Consider the following 17,893-nt stretch of genomic DNA (forward strand, 5'->3'; position numbering starts at 1 on the left):
TTCAGTGTTGATAGATTTCATGCTGCTGGATTCAAATCTTCCACAGCAACAATCACACTCGCAAAGAGGCAATAAGCCCCCCCAGGACAGGTAACCCCCCCAAATCACACTCCACAGAGGCAATCAAGCCCCCCCAGCAGAACAAACCCCCCCAAAACCAGAAGATGCAAATTCCAAACAAAGGAGAAGAACGGGCCAGACAGAGAGAGACTTACTGATATGGGATGTACTAAAACGAATGACAGGCTAGCCCATTAGAAACAACAGAAACGGCTGCACAGCTGCACTCAACTCTCCAGGCGAGGGTGGCAACGGGCAGAAAAAGGCAGAATGCACACTCCCGCAGAGGCAAGCGGGGGCCCCCCCGGCAGAACAGGCAAACCCCCCCTCAAACCAGTACGGCTCAGCTCAACCCCAAACAAATGAACGAAGGAGGAGGAGGCATGGGTGCCGAGCAGAGGGAGACTCACGCCGCACCACCGCACTGACTCAACTCCAGGCGAGGGTGGCAATGGGCAGAAAAAGGCAGAATGCACACTCCTGCAGAGGCGAGCAGGCACCCCCCCCAGCAGAACAGGCAACAGCCCCCCCTTCAAACCAGTACGGCTCGGCTCAACCCCAAACAAAAGAACCTAGGAGGAGGAGGCACGGGTGCCGAGCGGAGGGAGACTCACTCTGCACTGCCGCACTGACTCAACTCCAGGTGAGGGTGGCAATGGGCAGAAAAAGGCAGAACGCACACTCCTGCAGAGGCGAGCGGAAGCCCCCCCAAGCAGAACAGGCAAAAGCCCCCCTTTGGCTTTTCCCCCACCCACAGAAACTGCTTCCCACACACACACAGAGAGAGAGAATCTGCTTTCCCCACACACACACACAAGAAAAGGCATAGAGAAAAACCCCAAAAATCAAACTGTGTGGATGCCTTCCAGCAGGAGCAGGGAGGAGAAGTAAATCCAATCCAATCCTATTCCAGTAAGCAGGTTCTCTCAGGAGCAGCACCACCAAAATGGAAGTAAATGAATACAGACTCGGGACGGGAGTTTTTATACTCTTCTCCTGGCCAATTCAAAAGGGAGAATCCCTGCTCTGATTGGCCAGAAGAAGACCCAGCTTGGCCACCATTGGCCGTGGGAGAATGCTGATTCGGGAACTCCAAATTTGCCCAAATTTATTCGGCATCTGCCCAAACTCACCAAATTCGTCTCGTTTTCCCACCGTATTTGACTTTGGCTCTATCCGAACAGGAAACTGCCGAATCGGGGAAAATTCGGCTGTTTTTCATGTCGGATGGAACCGAATCGACAGCCCTACCTTGTGGTTGATAACAATAAATCTATATCTAAACCTATATCTTTTTTTAAAAAATAGCTTTTATAGCCATTTAAGCCTGTGATCTGGTGGCAGTGAATGCTACTGGTGCCCCTCTTGCTCTGATGTTCCTATTATCTTAGCCAATACAGGTTTGGGTACACATATTGGCCAAGACAGTGCCTACTTCTGCCCCCTGGTTGACAGGAATCCAAAACTTGAAAGGATTTGAGCTAGTCTAGTAAAGCAACCCATGTTTGCAAACACATCAGATGGAATTATTTATTATGCTTAGTTCAGTGATCATTGAAAAAAAATTCTTTGTTCAGATATCACATTTGGTGCGCCTTTTTTGAGGGGTACAAGGGAGGAGGAGGAGCTGTTTAACCCTTTCATCTCCTACTCTTTTCCCACTGAAAAACACCACTATTTGGTCACTTTTACCATTGACTGGAAAGTTTATGGGTACCTCTCCTCCCATCCACACCATTCTCCCTCTCCAAAAAGCAGCCCAGTTGCTGCATTTGGAAAAATAAACCCCCTTTTTAGAATGATCCTGATGTAAAGAAATGTGTGTGTGTGTGTTAAGTGCCGTCAAGTCGCTTCCGACTCATGGCGACCCTATGAATGAAAGTCCTCCAAAATGTCCTATTTTTGACAGCCTTGCTCAGATCTTGCAAATTGAAGGCTGTGGCTTCCTTTATTGAGTCAATCCATCTCTTGTTGGGTCTTCCTCTTTTCCTGCTGTAAAGAAACATATAACATTAATTGGTTTGATGCTGTTTAAGTGATCCCCTAAAGTCTGCTACCTAAAGCACCAGCCCACCTCACTCTGGGTAATAGTGGGTCTGAAAGTGAAATCAGAGGCCTGTAGAGTTGCCTTCCTTGCTCATCCCAGTAACAACACACATCTTTACCTAACTATACCATGGCCACTTGGGATGCTACCTTTGCTTATAGTGAAGAAGATAGAAATCAAATTTGGGTCCCACCCTTAACCAATGAGATCAATGTACCTAACAGTAGTTTTGACAAATTTATTAACTTATCAAAACATGAGATACGCTGTGAACTACATGCTTCCACTCTCAGAGAGTACATTAATAGTAAGATGATACCTCGGGGTCTTCAAGTTAATGAAGCACCCACACTTTTCAAAGACAACCATGGTTTCAAGAATAGATGGGTTGCCATATTGAACAAATGTTCTCTTGACCTTGTGATTTTGGTGGTTGAGCAGGCCAATGCTGAAATTAAGACACTTAAAGATGAAATAGTAAAACAGGTGGATGACTTAAAAACAGAACTTGACACTTCTGTGTTTGATACCAAATTGCAACAGCTACAGGAAGAACTTAAGAATTACAAAGACAATATCAGGGCCAACAAACTTAACAAGCTAACTAGAGTTACTAATGATTACAAGAACAAAATGGTTTATCCATGGTTAGAACAGAGCCCTAACAATTCACAACTTACTAGGAATAGACCGCGCCCATTTAAAAGACCAGATAAATTTTCATACTCTGAGAGCAAGTCATCGAGCCTCTCAAGTAGATCTTCCTCCAGGGACTACAGTCTCCGACCTAGAAACCCAAGAGGGAGAGGCTACACTCAGTCCTTTTCCCAACACCATGCACCTCGGAACCCACACAATTAATCATCAATCTTTCAGATAAGACTCTATCCCAGGATGAGACCAGAGTATTGAACTTGGGTTTGGGCTATGTTCCCGAACCCAAATACACTTCATTTCAGACCAGAGTAGACATTTTCAAATTGATACGAATGCTTAAATTAAGGGATCACTTTGGACTCTCTACTCACGAGGAGTCTGCTACACAATTCAAACCTAAATCTTCTTTCATTCCTACCAATTAAAACTACCTCATTTCCACTTTCCACACTTTAGTGCTAAGAGACATTGCAGAATTAGAAAAATGAAAAAAATCAGGTCATTCGAACTTTACGTCAGATTTAGATATTGCTCAAAATCTAGCCGATAATCCTGAGATTGTGATCAAAGAGGCAGACAAAGGCGGGGCCCTGGTCATTCTCAGAAAATCAAACTACTTGACAGAAGTATATAAACAACTGGAGGATGTAACATCATACAAAAAATTAAACCATGACTCTACTTTATAAGTTATGGCCCTTGTATGCACAGTTTTGCACAATGCCCTAGCCCAGGACGACATCACTAAACAACTAGCAGATTACTTAATTAATAAGCATCCCAGGATACCTATTTTCTATATTCTACCCAAAGTTCATAAACAAACCATACCCGTACCAGGCAGACCCATTGTTTCAGGAGTCAATTCAATTAATGATCCATTGACTAAATATTTAGAAAGCATATTGCACCCTTTTTCAATTATAACAGAATCATATGTTTTAGATACAAAGCATTTCATACAACAAATGGAAAATTATAAGGTTCCAGCAGGCAGTGTCTTAGCTACTATTGACGTGAAAGCTCTGTACACGAGCATTCCATTAGAGGAGGTCCGCAGTGTTATTGCCGGACTTCTAGAATCCCGTAGTGAACAATACCCGCCCACTTCATTTCTCTTGGATATTCTTGATATCCCTCTAGAACACAATTTCTTTAGATTTGACAGTGACTTTTACCTGCAAGTAAAAGGGGTGTCTATGGGCTCATCAGGTACACAGTCCATTGCTAATATTTTCATGATTTTTTTTGAAAACCAATTCATTTTCAATAATAATCTCTTTCAACAACATATATTTTTCATTCAAACGTTATATTGACGACATTTTTTTCATTATGCACAACACATCTGCTTTTGATGAATTTCTTACATGGCTTAACACTCGCCATACCAACATCAAATTCACTGGATAGGTTTCCAAAGTCTCAGTTCCATTTTTAGACACAGAAGTCTATATAGACAAAAATAACACCATAGGTATCAGACCGTATAGGAAACCATGTACCAAAAATGCATTACTTAATTATAAATCATTCCATCCTAGACACCTAAAAAATAGCCTACCCTTTAGCCAGTTTCTCAGGCTCAAAAGAAATTCCTCTCAAGACACTGACTACTACCAAGCAGCCACGGCTTTAAGTCACAGCCTAAGGGAAAAGGGATATCCTGAACACATTATTACAGCAGCATTTGAACAATCTGAAAAAATGGACCATAAAAAACTACTTTCTACACAAATCAAAAAGAAACACACTGCTTTAACCTTCTCCTAACAATACACAGCGCTAGCCCCCGACATTAAACGCATTATACATAATAATTGGCATATTGTTCAAAACATACTGGGCTGTGAATTACATCCTATCACTGGCATGAAAAAAACCAGGTCCTTGGGCAATATTCTTACCAGAACTTATATTAATATCCCTCAAAACATTACCACACTTCCAGCAGGATTTCACCGTTGTGGGAGATGTGTTGAGAATTTGTGTGCATTCGCACTGGGTTCTGGTTTACTTTGCGCACCTTTACCAATTGTGAATCTAAAAGAGGGATTTACATTATCAGATGTTCTTGCAATTTTTTGTATGTAGGCAAAACTCTTAGATCCTTGAAATATAGGATCGGGGAACATCGCTCCAAAATACACAATAGAATAATGGACTCTCCCCTGGTCCAACACTTCATCACCCATGGTCACAAAGATACAGACCTCCAATTTTTTTGCAATTTGGCAACTGAAAAAAAACATGTACTCCCTCACAGACACAGATAGAATTCTTGGGCAGCAAGGGGCATGCTACATACATCTCTTTAAAACAGAACATCCACATGGCTTGAATGCTTCTCTGGATCTCACTAGCTTTATCTAATGAAAACACAGATATGCTTTGCCTTAGATACTTTTCAGCTAATATCCACCATATACCTTTAATGGCACAGTATATGCTTAACTGTCATCACCTGGGTCAGGAAGTACTTTTTCTTTAATTATGATACCTAGCAATGAGGCATTCAATGATGACACATGAGTCCTTCCGTGAACTGCAAATGCTGCAGTCTGATAAGATCACTTTGCTAGCTTTCTCTACACCCAGGGTCACCTCAAATGGTTTTCATTATATTTCAGGAGATGACCGTATGTGTGTGTGTGTATTGTATATTGTTTATTTAAGATGGAGTTTATATGTGTTACATGTTTCTGAAGAATGATACGAAACAAGTTTAACCGGTGCTTGTCTTCCGTGAAATGCAAATGCTGCAGTCTGATGGAGTTTATATGTGTTACATGTTTCTGAAGAAGGATACAAAACAAATCTAACTGGTGCTTGTCATTTCACATGCATACGGACCAACATTACCGATCCTATCCAAGGCTCATACATTTCAGGCCTCGTTGCAGCCTTGGACACCCAGCCTGTTGTGGGGTGTAAGGATGGTTTTCACCATTTCTCTACTTTTGTCTGCACAAGAATTGCTGTGTATAACTATACTTATCAAGCCTCCAGCCAAGACACAGGATCGCGACCTGCCTCATCCTTTTGCCACTTACAGTGCGCATGCTCCTCATTGCTATTGCAGGACTTTTTTTTCAACCCCACTCTTGGAAGCTTTCCAGCTTTTGGATATTGTTTTCCTGTCTTGTTATATTGTTGTAGAGAATTTGTGTACTGCTTGGTGCATACATATTGATGCAATTATGCATGTTTAAGTTACATATGTTACTTTAGCATCATTACCTTGAATATACTCAGCTTTGAATCACAGAATTTTGTGGCTTGTGTGCTTGTTACAATTACTCTTCCTTGCTCAACCTCCAGGTACTAGCTGGAGATCTCCTGCTATTTCAACTCATCTCCAGCCGATAGAGATCAGTTCACCTGGAGAAAATGGCCACTTTGGCAATTGGACTCTGTGGCACTGAAGTCCCTCCCCTCCCCAAACCCCACCCTCCTCAAGTCCCAAAAATCTCCCGCTGGTAGCAAAGAGGGACCTGGCAACCCTAGAGTCCTGCAATGACCTGCAATATATTTACACAGATGGCTCTACAAAGGACACTTGAGCCTTGCTCACACATTGTTAATATAGGAAAGGATTCAGTAGAAAACAACAACAGATGTATAGTCCAGGCTATGCAGTTATACATTTGCATTATAGAATTGCTGAAGTTCAGATGAATGGTTTATATGTGAAAATGTCATCACTTCGGAACAGTATACTTCAAATCCATCTTTCTTCCTTCAGCATAAGTGAAGCATACCTCCTTCAACCCCCAACCCTTCAGCAATCTATTCAAACCGCCATTTATTCAAAGAGTGTGTTGGTTCCCCAAGCAATTAACGCTGACCACTATTGAGCCATTTCATCATCCAAGGCTGAGCAGCTCCTGCTGGAATTTCTACCCTACACAGATTTATTCCATGTCTTACATGAAATACGCCCAGAATCAGGGTTGACCTGCCAACATTCAGCTGGTTTGAACTGGAATCAGCAAAAAGTATCTTTTCCTTTCTGCCGGTTAGGCCAATTACATTGATTTTCACTGACAGCAGCCATCACTGATTTTCACAAGCAGATTGGGAAGGAAATCGATACATTTGATTTGCTCAGGTAGCTGCTGTCGGCAGGCATCTTTCCTTCTTCGAATCCGTCCATTTTCTTCCCTTGCATCTTTCTTCCTGGACTTCAGGCTTGCCTGACGGGTTAGTTGTGCATAAAGCCATTATTAGCTGTCCTCAGCTATTCAACAGTTTTCTACTTACCTTGGGGAGAAAGAAATGGGTAGTTAGCCAGAACATGTGAAGGTGACTTCTTGGAACCCAGCCCTCCTCACAAACAGCAGAGAATGAATTTTTATTCATGGTTCTTACCGACATACTTTCAAGTTCAAATAGAGGTGAGGAACTAGTACAAAAACGTTATGCAGCAACATCAGCACTATGGAAGAGGTTTTAGTGGAATGGAAAAGGCCGGTGGAGTCTTTTTAAAGGTAGACAAACCTGAATCACCATTATGACATTGACATGTTACGTTTTACCATTTTACATCCCAAGTAATGACTTGCATATTTATGGAAATGCATTCGTGTGGCCCTTAGCTTTTTAAAAAAGATATTATAGCTTATTGATTTCTCTCACATTCTGTTCCCCCCTCCCCCATCAAAAGTGGCTCAAGGCAGTTTTTGCAGGGAAATGTAGTTTAAAAAAACATCAAAGTAATAAAATATCAACTATAATAATCATCAACCGTTAACTGTTGAAACACTTGGGGGGGAAAATAACCATAAAGCAACATAGATTACCCACTTCCAAATGAATCTCATACTTGTGCCTGGAACATGGAAGCCACAGGTAGTGCTTGGGATGCCTTGGGTCAGTCTCTTGCCTAATTGATCCATCCTCTCTTGCTTGTGCTGCTGCTTCTGATGCACTGACCACTCTGGCGACCATCAGCATGGTGTAGTGGTTAAGAGCAGTGGTTTGGAGCGGTGGCCTCTGATCTGGAGAACCGGGTTTGATTCCCCACTCCTCCACATGAGTGGCAGAGGTAAATCTGGTGAACTGGATTTGTTTCCCCACTCCTACACACGAAGGCAGCTGGGTGACTTTGGGCAAGTTACAGCTCTGTTAGAGCTCTCTCAGACTCACCTACCTCACAGGGTGTCTGTTGTGGGGAGGGGAAGGAAAGGTGATTGTAAGCCAGTTTGAGCCTCCCTTAAGTGGTAGAGAAAGCCGGCATATAAAAACCAAGTCTTCTTCATCATCATCATCTTGCTGCAAAAAAAAGACAAATTTGGTACGTGAGTGGATATTTTTTTTAAAGCCTGCAGTTTCCTTTGGGGGGCACACTGAGGGCATATGTGAAAACAGCTACACATGCCGCCCTGTAATAACGATACCCCAGCTCCAGACCACAGCCCTGGGTATCAAACTGGGACTGGAGAGTATATTGTCTGTACAAGCTGAGTTTTTGGCACTGCCATATTCCTCCTTGGATACATTCTCCTACAGTTTTGTCAGTGTCGGTGCACCAGTCATTAACTTCCCAACATGCCTGCTCTGAAAATAGAACGATGTCAACTCCTGATTGCACTGTGCAAGCACAGAAGTGGATACTGGCTGGTAAAATTAGTGCCCTGCAAATCTGGTTTCATTTTAATCCTTGAGATTATAAATATGGGTTTACATGAATATGATCGGAGCTGATGAATTTACTCATGGCAGAGGAACAAATGCCAAGGCCATGGCAAAGGTTGCTAGTCAGAGTCAATCTGTTCTCTTAAGACACTGTCTCAGAGATCACTGCAATGTCCCAGAGCCTCTGGACCAGTCCCCCAGTTTATGGGCCGAGTACCTAGAGGTTATTTGGCTTTCCTTTTAGCCTGAATATCAATAGGAACTGAAAAGTCATGAAAGAGTTGCTTCCTCTTCCAGGATGGTCTCTGCATGTACATATGCATGTTAGGGTGACATACTTGGAGGTCACTGGAGGCCTTCTTGTCCAGGGCCTCCAACAAGTTGTAAACCCTAGGGGGTTTCTAATTACCAGGAAGAATTGGCATTTTCATGTCATATAGAGCACTTTTTTTGACTAGTAAATGAAGAATAATTTATTGAGTGTGAGGTAGGTTGAGCGTGAGGTAGTGTTTAGACTTGGCTGTTGGACAAGTGCTGGGCAAACCTTGGTTTCTTCCTCTGTCATGAAGCTCATTGGAAGAACTTGGCCCAGGCATTTTCTCTTTCTCTTTACCTACCTTAAAGGGTGGCTGTGAAGATACAATAGGGGAGAGGACCATGTATACCACCCTAAGTTCCTTAGAGGGAGGGTGAAATGCAAATGTAATAGTCCTCGTTTTTCACTTTATGTACACATCGCCCAATTGGTTTTGAGGTCCCCATCTCTAGAGCTGATTCAGGGCACACTTTCATAGCTTGTTTTACAATCTTCCTCAAACTGCAGTTAAATGTCTAAGAATAACCAGTAATTCTTAGCACCATTAACTTGCATTAAGGGGGGGAAATCCAGCTGCTTTTGTCTGGGGTTATGCATTAGTTGCCAGTGAGCACACATGTAAGGGGTCTCTCACATACCTTTCCTTTACTATCAGCTTCTGACTCATGGCTTCAGGTCATCCCAAGTAAGAAAAGCATTGAATAAAATCATAAATCCTAATCCTAACAATTAATTTGATCAAGGGCAGTGAAACTGGTTTATGACCTGTCACTTCTCAAGCACATCGAAATTGCAAATGAAGGAAGGGACGCTGGGCTTTTATCACCTCTTTTGTTTACCAAAGGCTGCCTGCCGTCTTTTCTCATCCAGAGCCACTGGGGGAAGGGGACAGATGGCGAAGGGAAGCCACTGGTCAGACAAAGGAAACCAAAGCTGCCAGCTATTGTCCAGGAAAAATATCAAAGGTCTGGCTTGGCCTGGCCTGGAGATACCCAGAGGAGCTGTACGACATGAGGTTATGAGGCAAATGTCATTCTCAATAGTGCTGGTGAGACAGATTTCAATTAAATTACAAGGCAGGCCCATAAAATGTGTAGCACAGACTGGTTTTGCAGCTGGGTAGGAGAGTGCTATGAACTGCAGAGCTCTCTCATAGTGTCACCTCCATATTTCATTCTCCCCTCCCACACACACACACACATTGTCCTGCTCTTTGTCTGCACAGGGACTGTAAAAAATGGTAAGAATGTCATGATATGAATAGAAAAAATCAATAAGTATGTTGGCCTAGACCAGAATTTACACATTTATAAATGCTTAAGACGTTACTTACTATATTAGTATTCCACTCTTTCTGCAAAGGGCTCAGAGCATCCATGAGGTTAAAACATTGTTAATCTGCATTGCTGTGGGATATTTGAGGGTTCATTGTATGACTTGTCTAAGGGGGGGGGGAATCAGATGAGATGAGGAAATCCATGCTCAGATCCATACCGCCCACATATTTTTTAAAAGTCATGGCAGTCCAGAGGGAGGGACTGTTTGGATCAAAAAAGCAATACAGGAGGTGGGGGACCATTTCTGCATGTGCCATTTTCCCAATCTAAATCACAGAAAATGCTCCTGTTTGCCCCACAGGGAAAAACAATCTAGTAAATACCCTGCCAGCACCACTTGCCCAGCCCAGCATAACTCCACAACTGCTTTGACTTTTAAGTAACAATGGAGAGATCTGATCATGGATCCTTCTGCATCTTGTCTGATTTGGCTAGGGGCCAATTAGTCTGTGTCATACCTGAGAGAGGATAATAACCCCAGTGTCAATGATACATAATTGAATGCAGGTGGGGTCAATGGTTACACCACCCCACCTGCAGCACAGATTTACTACATCTAAAAATGTTTGCAAATCAGGCTCTTTAATTTGTGATATGGCATCTTCCAGGGAAATAATGAATGTTGATTTTTAGAATAGGGATATTTTTTGTTTAAAAAAATGCATCCCTAGTAGCTGGTTCTCACCCCTAAAACTATTCAGTAGAGCAGCGAGAGCAAAAATGAAGGGAAAAAGCAGTGTAACAGTGATGCTCTAAGAATTTCTCAAATAGTTATAGTTTTTACCATAGAGATTTGGGAAATTCCTAAAGAATTGCTGAAATTAGGAATGGGCGCTCATATATAACCAAGCTGAATATATATCCAAAAAATACCTTATTGGTGTTTGTTTGTTTTTTAGTTATGATAAGGTATCTCAAATGTATTTGGGGTTTTTGGGACAAATACCAAAAAATGAGTCCCAAAAATCCTGGAAATATTCAAGATTAACCAGGAATATCAGGTGCTTGTGTTAGCAGGCTTTCAGGACTGTTTTTTTTTTCCTTTTTCCTTTTCTTTCCCCCCTCTGTTTCTGTGTCTCCTGGGGCTTGGTATCAGCTTGCCAGGCTGCTTTAGGTATGATTCAGTCAGTTCAAGCATTTGTATTGTTTTTGAAAAGTTTGTTATTTGCTGGAGTTGGTTTGTGTTGGGGGGAGGTCACTTTTTTGGTGAATTCTTATGTTTTATATTGAGATTCTTGCATTTTACATAGTTTTACATAGGTTCAGATTCTCATGTTTTAAATTGGTTGGGTTTAGCAATGGCTAGCAATACCCCTCCTATGGGGAGAGATTCTCGGGTTTTACATTTTTCCTCATTTTTCCTCCATAGGAAACGATGGGGGATGGCTGGGGGCACCTAGTTCAGGGGTCAATGGAACTGGACCCTTTGATCCAACTGATTTGAAATTTGGAGATTATTTAAACGGCAGGCACCAGCAGCTCCCCTGCAATTCTGGAGCCAGTATCTTTAAAAAGACCCCCTTCCCTGGGAAAGATTCCACATAGGAAATAATGGAGCCAAACATATCAGAATCAGAACCAAAAAAATAAATATTGCTTCACGCCTTTAGCGCGGCATCATGCACCATAATGTCACTCCCATTCTGCCCTGAAAATCTCTCAGGGATTTCCAGCAGATGAATGGCAACCCTAGTATTAATAAGCTGTAATTTATTTCCTTGTTGATGTTTACCTTCAGAATCACAACAGGCAATGCTGCAAGGGGTACTTTAAATTCACAAGAGCTCTTACCAACTGATTTATTTATTTCCTGTAGTATGCTACCAGTTCTATCACAGAACACAAATATTCCTTGGCACACACTTTGGGATTTACTGGTTTCATGGAATTCTTGTTCAATGGATGGGGGAGATGTAAGTCCAAATACATGTGAGCCATGTTTGGTAGTGGATAATTTGCAGTCTCTCAACTTTGGTTTCCCATGGGTAAATGGAATAGTTGGGGACTTATGAAGATCTTTTAAGGATAAGAAACTGGACTGCAAAGTATTTTTCATGCTTAAAAGATTGTGGATATAATCTTTAAGAGGCCCACAAAATATTCCTTCAGTGTAGTAGTTTGCATTCTCCATGCATACTAAAGGGCTATCTCACTACTGTAACCCCAGACTCATCTGAAAAGAAGAAGTCTTTGCCTATCTGTCAGCCTGGGAAAATGTTCCATTCAGTACAGTACAGCATTGGTCTGCTGTGGTATGGTCTGAAAACTGCTGCATGGAGCTGTGGACCTCAGCTGTTGGCCCAATGATATACCCTGTGGCATCAGAACTAAAGATAAAGATAGTTCCCTAAGAAATAGCACCAGCAAGGGAACTGACAGATTAAGAGCATGGTCCTGATGATGATGAAGGCCTGGCTTGCTTAGTCTCAGACGCTGCTCAATTGCTTTCTTTCTGCACACAGCACTGTCAATTCTGACCACTTACAACATTTTCCTTCAGGCACTCAATAACTCCACATTTTGTTTCTTTGTCACAGGATTACAGAGTGAATATTTTCTTGAGGCAGCAGTGGAATGATCCCCGGCTGGCTTACAACGAATATCCAGACGATTCCTTGGATTTGGACCCATCCATGTTGGATTCCATCTGGAAACCAGATTTGTTTTTTGCTAATGAGAAAGGAGCCCACTTTCATGAGATCACCACAGATAACAAACTCTTACGTATCGCCAGAAACGGCAACGTCCTATACAGCATCAGGTGAGAGGTTAAGGAATGGCATGAAAAGGGGAAAGAACGCAGCGCCGTGTCTGTTGTAGATCTGACTCGCACATGGTGAGATGGGAAGCACCCCTGAGGCTTACACATCTCACCCCCAAACATCTCTAGTGTGGACCAGGAACTGTTAATGTGTATTTCTATGTGAATAGGCTCTACTCACAGGGACCATGGGCCACAAAAAAGCAGGCATGGATCCTGTGGGCAAGGCCTGCTTGCATATGTCCGTACATCCCAATCCACATTAAACTTAACATCATGTGGTGGTGACATGTAAGAACATTTTCTCACTCCACCATATGTAAGATCAACATCTTGGGGTCATGTTCTTAGACCTTTGTGATGATATGGACATTTGTGATATTAGATGAATTGTGAACTCGCTGGCATTTTCATTTCTGAACAAATGATAAACAGACCTATGTGAGTTCTGAAGTAAAATTCCATTTTAATGTACACAGCAACTGGAGGGCGTAATGAAAAAAATAACCATTACCAGCAGGAATCCCTATTAAAATCAAGTTGAGCATCACGTTAAAGTTCCTAATTAGAATGGGTATCTATTTATAAGGAGGGAAAGTAGTACATGCCCGCCTCCTTCCTTCAATAATGCAAGTACAAACCTATTTAGTCAATGTTCCATCCACTCCAATATCCTATCTCTTTCATTAGCAAGATCAAGACATTTTTCTTCAACAAAATGCTTTTGTTCCAAGGTTTTGCATTTTTCTAGCATGCAAATGGCAATAATTTGTCACCAGAAAATTGTAGCCTGTATCCAGAGAATCCAGGCCTCCCTGATTTGCCCCTTGTTTCAGCAGGAGACCTCCCAGATTCCCTCTTTTCTATCTACTGCCTCTTGGTGGGGTGATGGGGGGGGATAGCCCGAAAGTGGTGTCAAGCTGACCGTGACATGTCATTTCCGGCAAATACCCAGAAGTGCCATCACATCACATCACTGACCAAATGCTCAAGGATATAGCCAAACTCGCTCTGGCGAATCTAAGAACATCACATTGGCATCATGTTGACAACATGACTTCCGGATATTTGCCCAAAGTGATATTGCACCATTGGCATGAGATCATTTCCCCCTGTCTCTGATCTCTCTAGCTGGTTACTAGCCAACTGCTAGCAACCCTACCTGTATCCTACCAGCAACCTTTGAAGCCTTACTCCAGTCTATGGAGACTTCCCTCAACTTAAGTGACTCTACTTCTGGCTGAAGAGTCACTTAAGTTGGAGGAAAGCTCCTTGGTCTGAAGGATGGCTGCAAAATTTACTGAGTGGAGAGGAAGTCTACATGCCAGTATTCCCCCACACCCAGCTAGCATACCCATTGTTATTGTAAGTGCTGCATGGAATATGGCTGTGACCGACTGAATATCCCTGAAACGTCATCTGTAAGGAGGAACACAATTCTCCCACCACATTTGAGTCTGAGTCGCAAGTGTGCCACTCATGCAGGCTATGGCACTTTGACAAACTGAGTAAGCAGTAAGGCTTTGAAATGTCATGACAAGCTGTTAAGTTCTGTAAATAATACAAAATGAGGCTGTTCTCTTCTTCTGCAGTAATTCTGTGCCACTTTGCGCATATTATTTTAACACTTGGTTTTAAATTTAATCCTTTGAAGTGCCAGAGTACACATGGTCCTGGTTTTTGTTTGGTTTCTTTCTTTCTTTTTAAGTAGCAATGAATGTGAGGACACCTATTCCATCCTGAAACACAGGGGAGTTAAAGTGTATTAAAGAGGAGTGTGGCAGACACAGAGGCAAGGGCAATTCACAAGACTTAGCTAGCTCCATGGGCTTTAGGGTTGCCAGGTCCCTCTTCACCATCGGTGGGAGGTTTTTTGGGGTGAATCCTGAGGAGGGCAGGGTTTGGGGAGGGGAGGGACTTCAATGCCATAGAGTCCAATTGCCAAAGCGGCCATTTTCTCCAGTTGAACTGATCTCTATTGGCTGGAGATCAGTTGTAACAGAAGAAGATCTCCAGCTAGTGCCTGGAGGTTGGCATCCCTAATGGGCTTTCAGTTTGTCCCCTGCTTTTGAAGTAGGAAGGCCAACTCCAGGTTAGGACATTCCTAGAGATTTGGGGTGGATCCTGGAAAAGATGGAGTTTGTTGGGGGAAGGGAGCTGAGTAAGAAATCAATGCCATGGAGTCCACCATCCCATGCTGCCATTTTCTCCAGGGGAACTGATCTCTAGTCTGGAAATACGTTGTAATTCTGGAAAAATTCCTGGCCCCATTTTGAGGTTGGCAACCATACATCACACTTACTTTAGCCCTTGTGAGAAGAGAGGCATGCTGAGGAGGGAGGCAGGAGGGAGGCAGCTTGAGGTGCACAGCGGATGGAGAAGGTTGAGCTGTAAGGCCCAGATTACCTATGGTGATAAGGGGAAGAAGGGTTTTTGGCTTTTAGGCAAGAGGGAGCTGAATCAGCTTGACCAGCTTAAAATAGAAGTTGATGAAGGTTCTGGTTCCTTTGGCTACATTTAGATAATTCTAAAATGTCTGCTCCACTTTACACTAAATCCATACCACTACTTTCACACAGTTTCCTAATATACATTGGGACTTTCCAAACGCTGGAACAGTGGAGTACAAACAAAGTTCTAGCTCATTTTTTTGTTTTGTTTTCAGGCAAATGAAAATTGGTTTTGAAAGAGAGGGCAAATCGCATAGCAGGACCAGATTTAGCTGGCTTTCCCCCATTCACGCTCAACACTGTTATTTCTGGGTCATTGGATTTCAGATTAATGCTATGTGAACTGAAATAGCTGCACGGATTTTAATTTGGAAACAATCTATTCCAGCCACCTCCAAACGCCTTCGCCTCCCCCCTTCCAAAGAATGCAATTAAGAACATGCAATTTTCTTGTTAGGTGCAATTGGAGGCTTGAGAGGGAAGCGCTGACGATAGACTCGAAAGACTGCCTTTTGTGGGGGGGGGGGTGAACGCGTGCTGCGTTTGCATGCTGTTGCTCACTCCAAGCCTGGCAGTGTAACCCCCAAATGTACAGAAGCGCGTTCCACTGGGACACCTGGCTGGTGTCGCGGGTGTTGCACTAGTGCAGAGGAACAGGGAAGAAACGGGCAACGTTGTAATGCAGATAACGAAACAGGAGGGGGCTCGAGTTCAAACAGCAGACAGCAAAGTGGCAATCAGACCACGTAGGCCATGTTTTGTGGGAACTCGAGGCTTTAATGCTCCCCAGCTACCAATAGGTAGGTAATAAAGCAACAGTCTCCAAAGGTGACCTACCATTGATTGTTCTGTTCTGAAAGGCATGTGTTCATCTTTCTGCTCTCTACGAAGCACACAGAAAGTCAATGCTCATGCGGAGGGCGGGGAGACAAACATGAATGGGGAAAGGTCACTATTTCTTGCTACAATTCCTATGACTCCCCGTGTATTTTTTTTCCTGGTTAAAAGTAAACACAGCACGGTGGGGTCTGAAGGGGACTCATTCCAGTCCCTTTAGGAGAGACCTGCGGCTCAGTGACGGAGTGTATGCTTCGCATGCAGAAGGTTCTGATTCAGCTCTTGGCATCTTAAGTGAAAAGGATGATTTTTGTGATGCAGGGTTGAGATATGTGTGGAGTGCATGACAGATTGTGTGTAAGGCATAACGGTAGAGAAATCTGAAGACAAAGAGGGACAGAGGCAGAGAAAGTTATGAAGTGGCTGAAAGGGAAGCATCTTTGTATGCTGGCACTACCTCTGGGGATCCACTCAGGGTAGCAGATCTGCTGCCTTGTCAAAGGATCTCATTGCCACTACTTGTGCCTTGCTTTTTTGTAAGTAAATAGCTGGAGTCTTTAGTTCTTTCTTATCCAAAGGAAATGAATAGCCCAATCCTGAGGGCCACCAACGCAAAAGCAGCTCAGCTGATCCATTTCCTATGGACATCCCACATGAGGAAAAACCACATGCACCCTTCTGCAAAGCACAGATGACATAGCAAGCATGCTGGAGTTCATAGCAACCCCACCAATTAGATAATGACAGCCGATAATGCCCTATGAGTGCAGCCAGTCACCACCCACCAATCCACCCGCCAATGCAACCAATCACCACCCACCAATCCAGCCATTGCCCCTTCATGTCACTCACAAACACACACACTGAAGACAGCCAGTGGACAGAGAGGAAAGACTCAGCAGCAGTGCAACCCCAACAAAACAATGAGGCCGAACAGTTCACCTGGAGAAAATGGCCACTTTGGCAATTGGACTCTATGGCATTGAAGTCCCTCCCCTCCCCAAACCCTGCCCTCCTCAGGCTCTGCCCCAAAAATCTCCAGGTATTTCAAAACCCGGAGCGGGCAACCCAAAACATAAGTTACCTGTATGGTGAAGGGTAGGATTTCCAACCTCCATGTAGTCACTGGAAATCTCCTGCTATTACATCTGATCTCCAGCTGATAGAGATCCGTTCACCTGGAGAAAATGGCCTCTTTGGCAATTGGACTCTATGGCATTGAAGTCCCTCCCCAAACCCCGCCCTCCTCAGGCTCCACCCCAAAAACTTCCTGCCGGTGGCGAAGAGGGACCTGGCCAGCCTAGGTGCAGGGAAGGGGGTTTGGCCACCTCTGGGAAAGAAGTGATTAGCAGCAACTGTAGTAGGCAACCTGTGCTCCTTCACGGCTGGGCAGGGGCTCTGCCTTTTCCATTGCATGGATGCCTATGGGCTATGCTGCGGTTTTTGCTAGCCTAACTTTTTTGCCAGGTTGGGGGAGAGTTCCCAGGCTGGGCCAGCATAGGAAGCCAACTAATTCATGCCAAGCCCTTGGGCCCACCCCTTTCCCCACTGGCACAGTGACTTGCATGGGCATTGCTCCACAGTGTTGCCACACTGATGCTTGGCTGGGGTGCAGCACCTTCTTGGCCTTCCACTGGTGCATCTCAGGATATGCTGGTGTAGTGGCTAGTCTGCTCCCTGTGCACTTTCAGCCCCCTCCCACCAGGATTTTTCTGTGACAGCCTGATCCTTTGCGTGTTTCCTTAGAAGTCAGTATGTTTAGTAAATCTTATTCCCAGGTACTCACAGGAT

The 17,893-nt window shown here is 43.6% G+C and overlaps 2 protein-coding genes across 3 annotated transcripts in view; both read left to right on the forward strand.

Moving 5' to 3' along the window:
* The window catches only part of ATOX1 (antioxidant 1 copper chaperone), a 250,087-nt gene that overhangs the window by 111,419 nt on the left and 120,775 nt on the right, over positions 1-17,893 (forward strand). The gene's annotated exons all lie outside the window — the stretch shown is intronic.
* The window catches only part of GLRA1 (glycine receptor alpha 1), an 88,512-nt gene that overhangs the window by 52,453 nt on the left and 18,166 nt on the right, over positions 1-17,893 (forward strand). For both annotated transcript variants that reach the window (XM_056866915.1, XM_056866916.1), the window contains exon 4: positions 12,592-12,815. In XM_056866915.1, the coding sequence (XP_056722893.1) occupies positions 12,592-12,815 (224 nt within the window). The remainder of the gene's footprint in view (positions 1-12,591; positions 12,816-17,893) is intronic.

The sequence above is a fragment of the Euleptes europaea genome, chromosome 1 (genome assembly GCF_029931775.1).
Source record: "Euleptes europaea isolate rEulEur1 chromosome 1, rEulEur1.hap1, whole genome shotgun sequence".
Lineage (NCBI taxonomy): Eukaryota > Metazoa > Chordata > Lepidosauria > Squamata > Sphaerodactylidae > Euleptes > Euleptes europaea.